Genomic DNA, 4668 nt, shown 5'->3' with positions numbered 1-4668 from the left:
GCTTTGAAAAAGTCTTACTAAAATTATCAATAATAGATTTTTCATTATATAATGTCCACTGCAGAACTGTAAAGTAGTTTATACTTCCATTATGAGTAGATACTCCAAGTATTTGATTAAATACAAAGCAATTATTCTAAATAGTTATAAAATACTAAGTAATTTTAAGTCAGTATCCAGAAGCAGTTATACTGTTGCATGCCCGTAAACAGAAAAGTATGTTTTGGTAGACCTTATTTTGCTTTTCATAGAGTCAAATATCCCTAAAGTTTTATTAACAAAGCTAATAAACCAGTGCTAGTTGGCAGGATACAAGTAATTTAATCTTGAATATAGGAAAAACAAACATATAAATATATCTACCTAAGATTTGGTTTCCCTTTACCATCTGCCTCATCTGAAATATCATCATCAACACGTTGGATAACCAAATTATAAGGTTCCTCCCCCATTGTCTCTTCATCTGATTTCTGCTCTTCCTCCAAAGCCCATTGGAAATGTGTGTTTCCTGGAAAGGTGACGAGGGAATGCTCTGCATCCACGTCCTCGGGGACGCTGTCAAAGCTGGCTTCTGCCAGGCACTCGTGGCACAGTCTGTAGCGCCTCGTTCCTTGCTGAACCACACATCCCGTGAGGTCGGTTACGTGGCGCTTGCATTTTCTGCAGATTAGCTTGCCAGCTTGATGTATCTAAAGAGATTTAAAAGTTGAAAATATCAGTGCTCATCCAAAAGCATTTTTTTTAATTATTAAAAATACTAAATTCATCGCTGTTCAGTTATTCACCACAAACAGCACTGAAAGCAACATCTCTAAGAAATAAACTTTTTCTATATTGTAATTGTTGTTCTGTCACCTGGAGATTACCAGACTGGTGCACTGAATTTATGGAGCAAAAAAGCAGCAAAAAAAACCCAAAAAAGACAGTAAATACCTCATGAGCAGCAGAGATAATAATTTTATTTCAGATTTGTATCTTCCATGAAGAGCAGCTCAAACTTTAATTATTTAAAATTTCAAATGAAGTAATTTGAATTAAGGCTACAGCTAGGAAGCTTTTCTGGTACTGGTTCTAGAAATGACTTGACAGCTGTTACAAATGAGTCTGTCTGTCTTCCCTTAAGCTGACTCTCTGATGGAAGCGACGTACTGTTTGGAAGTGGCTACGTAAATGCTCCAGTCGGGTGAACCTTTTCCCGCACGCTTCACATGGATACGGTCGCTCCCCCGTGTGGCACCGAAGATGACGCTTTAGGTCTGCCCTCCGTTTCACTGTGTGAGTGCAGAAGGGGCACTTGAATCGCATCCGAGGTAGATCATCTATTTCAGAGAAAAACAATTTAATATGTCAATAATTACTAGTCTTTGCTTATATTCTGTAATTCACCACTCTGGATTGTTTTGAAGCTTAAATAAGCAGTTTTGTCTTGTGCCCTGTCACTAAACAATCCAGAATGCAACCCAAAATATTTCTTCTTTTCCAGCAACCAACATTCTTTATTGAATACGTTAAATCAGTATTTGATAGTATTTTTTTCCCCTCACACGGAGTGAATGTTCTTTAGACATATGGAAGACTGTAAATATATACATGTAAATACACATTTGCATGAAGAAACAATTTTAGATATTTATAAATCCTATATAGCATATTAGGGTCCCTGAAGTCTTTAAATTATGCAATTATAATTACATACTGGTACAATAAGTTAGTCTCTCTAAGAAAATATCTGTCTACTCCATCATCTCAGGCATCTGCTCTCTGTTCATCAGGGACTTCTTTCATGCTTTATGCAGCGTGGCCAAAAGTCTTAAAGATTAGACTCTTTGGACCATAAGGGAAGTGGAGAATGCTTCCATCTAAAGATCTTAAGTGGCCAATGACATGACCTTCTCTTGTAAAGAAAACAGTGGATTAAGTGCAAATACTGCCACATCCCCAAGCCAATTCCAGCTCTAAAGGCCTCAGACTCCACTTGGGTCCAGATAATCTGGTGTATATTTTTTTAACTCCACTGAATATCTGGGCTGTGTTCTCCAACTATAATTGTCCTGCTATATTTTGACTTCACAAATTCTCTCATTCTGTTAAGCACTAGTATAAAGTACAGCAAGAAAATAATCTGCAGGTCTAGGCATCATTTTGCTTTTCATGCCAAAACAGCCATACAGGATTCTCTCCAAAAGATCTGCTGACTTCATCTGGACAAAGAAAAACTGTCCAAAACCATATCTTATTTTTACCTTCATTCCAACTACTCATTACACCTAAAATTGTGGGCATTGACGTATACAGCTCATCTGCTTTTAATTCCATTAACTCAGGAGAATTTCTTGAAAGTTCTTGTTCTAGCTGAGCAACAGACCACCTCTTTGGTATAACTTCTGATTCTTGGTTATCTCCATAATCATCATGATCAACATCATTGTCAGCATCAAATTCATTCTCCCCTCTTTCCCCAGAGGTGTGGCTAGAATCTGATGCATTACCACCTCTGCTAGTCCGCTCACTTTTGTTTGATTTATAGTGCACAAAATCACGGCTCTGTGACAGTCCTAGATGTTTTTGGCGCTTTCTTGTCGGGCCCAATTTTCGGCCTCTTTTTGATAGCTGCATTTCTGGCCGTTGAAGACTTATCTGTGAGGACAGACAGTTGTTGTAATTACTCCAGGAATTTTCATTCACCATACTTGCCTTTTCATCTGGAGTTAAATGGGAGCGTTTTGGGTTGCTCTTTGCTTTCCTTCTTGACCGATAAGGAGGTGGGTGAGCAGGTTCATTGTTTGTACGTTTGGCCGAAAGGCTAAGGTAACGATCCTTTTCCTTCTCATTAATGTCCAGGGAGGATTTAATGAACGTCTTACAGACATTAAGAATATCTGTCATCTGCAAATAGCTAGCAGCTGACATGACTTCAATGACATTTTGACCAGTTAAAGACAATATGCCTGAATATACAAAGTCCAAAATAACCATAAATGTCTCTGGAGAGAAGACCTCAAAAGTAGCTGTTGTTGGCTGGCTGGTGTCTTTTGAACTCTGCGAAAGGAGCATTTTGAAATAGCCACTGCTGGCGAACAGCACATTGCGATGGGCTTTGAAGACCTTCCCCTCAACCAGGATACTGCAGTCGCAAAACAAATCCTGCTTCCGCTGCTCATTTAGCTGCTCTAGGAGGTGAAACTGGTGGGAAGAAATCTCCATTCCAACGAGGGAATAACAGGAAGTCTTGCCCTAAAGTAAATAAGTACAAAGCATGACAATCTACAGCCAACGCAACATGACTGCATCCTGCTTTAAGGGCACATGGGACCTTCCTTAAAAAGAAAATCGTGCATGTTGCTACATTCCCAATAGATTTCTGATTTCCACCCCACGACGTATTATTAATAGGAAAGACGCCAATGGAAACACGAGCGGTTTGAGCTGTTTGCCGATTCAGCAAGTCGTGCCGCGGCTCCCCAGGGATTGGTACCCGGTTCCGCGGGATGCGGGCACAGCCGCTCGGGAGCGGGCCGGACCCACCGCCGCCCGCCCGCCTCAACGGGCTGCCCGGGAGCCGGGGCCGCCCGCCGAGGGCTGCCGTTCCCGGGGGGGCTCCGCTCCGGGGGGCTCCGCCGCGGCTCCCGCCCCGCTCAGCCCTTTGTGGCGGCGCCGGCTCCTCGCAGCCGCGCCCGGGGCTGCAAATGGCGCCCGCCCGGCTCCCTCCCGGCCCGCGGGATCCAGCGGCTCCGCGCGGCGGGAGCTCCCGCGCCTGTGCCCGCCTGCAGCCCCGCCGCCCGCCCCGGCTTCTCCCTGCCCTGCACAGCCGCCGCTCACCGGCCGCTCCGCGGGCGCCGCTGCCGCTTGGCGGGGAGGAGCGGGCGCTGGATGCGGGGTCCCCGGCCCCCGCGTCGGGGCTCCGTGCGGTTCAAGGCGGCGCGTTGCTCCCGCAGCCCCGAGCCCTGGAAGCCCGAACGGGGGAGAAACAAAAGGTATTTGCTGACGTGGGCGCTGGGCAGAGACGCCCGCGGGCTGGGGACACAGTTAAAGGGGCCACGCGCCGCTCGCAGGCGCAGCCGGCAGCGCCCTCCGCCCGCGGGAGCCCCGCGCACAGCGGCGCGTGGGGCGGGGAGGAAGGCGCCGCCCGAACGGGAGTGGGAAACATCTGCAGGACCACGGAGCAAGACACCTTATGGTGCCCAACTCAGCTTTGCTTTTCTCTTTTAATCAAGGGAGCTTCGTATTCTGACACATCATCCAGAACTCGAGTACTGGAGGTGCACTAGTACAGAGATCCCAGAGATCCCTTCATCTTTTCCTTTTGGAGGAGGAATGTGACATAAAAATTCAAGATGCCCATAAGGATGGGAGTCCGCTTCAGCCTTCTTCCTGAACATCAATGAATAGTTTCACTTGGAAGGGACCTCTGCAGCTCCTCTACTACAACCCCTTGTTCAAGGCAGGCCAATTAGAACCAGGTAAAAGAACAGTTCCCATTTTCAAAGATATCAAGTTGGAGTTATGCAGAGAACTGCATTAGTGTTATATTTAGTGCAGGAGATAGAAGTTAGAAAACTATTTTTCCTTCCACTTCTCTCAACTTTTCTTTTGAGAAGATTTTTTTTGTTCCGTGTTCCTATTTTTTTTTGTTTTAGTTTTTGGGGGGTGCATCAAATAAGACACGTC

The 4668-nt window shown here is 45.4% G+C and overlaps 1 protein-coding gene across 1 annotated transcript; it reads right to left on the bottom strand.

Moving 5' to 3' along the window:
• Positions 1–292: 292 nt before the first annotated feature.
• Positions 293–3260, bottom strand: LOC104566255 (zinc finger and BTB domain-containing protein 8A). The gene is made up of 3 exons (XM_010213030.2): positions 2244–3260; positions 1150–1319; positions 293–689 (listed from the first exon to the last, which is right to left on the bottom strand). Exons 1-3 carry the CDS (start codon positions 3202–3204, stop codon positions 360–362), a joined length of 1461 nt encoding a protein of 486 aa, XP_010211332.2. The 5' UTR covers positions 3205–3260; the 3' UTR covers positions 293–359.
• Positions 3261–4668: the final 1408 nt, after the last annotated feature.

This window comes from Tinamus guttatus, unplaced genomic scaffold, assembly GCF_059628265.1.
Source record: "Tinamus guttatus ecotype Peru unplaced genomic scaffold, ASM5962826v1 Tinamus_guttatus_pri_ptg000397l, whole genome shotgun sequence".
NCBI classification, from domain to species: Eukaryota; Metazoa; Chordata; class Aves; order Tinamiformes; family Tinamidae; genus Tinamus; species Tinamus guttatus.
This window is presented reverse-complemented; position numbering and strand designations above follow the sequence as displayed.

What these genes read in the sequence shown, in the direction of transcription:
- LOC104566255 (XM_010213030.2), bottom strand. Translation starts at nt 3,204, where the DNA reads ATGGAGATTTCTTCCCACCAGTTTCACCTCCTAGAGCAGCTAAATGAG. An exon ending in AATGAGTAGTTGGAATGAAG is followed by an intron (nt 1,320 to 2,243) that starts GTAAAAATAAGA and finishes TCTCTGAAATAG; the next exon opens with ATGATCTACCTCGGATGCGA. An exon ending in TACGTAGCCACTTCCAAACA is followed by an intron (nt 690 to 1,149) that starts GTACGTCGCTTC and finishes AAATCTCTTTAG; the next exon opens with ATACATCAAGCTGGCAAGCT.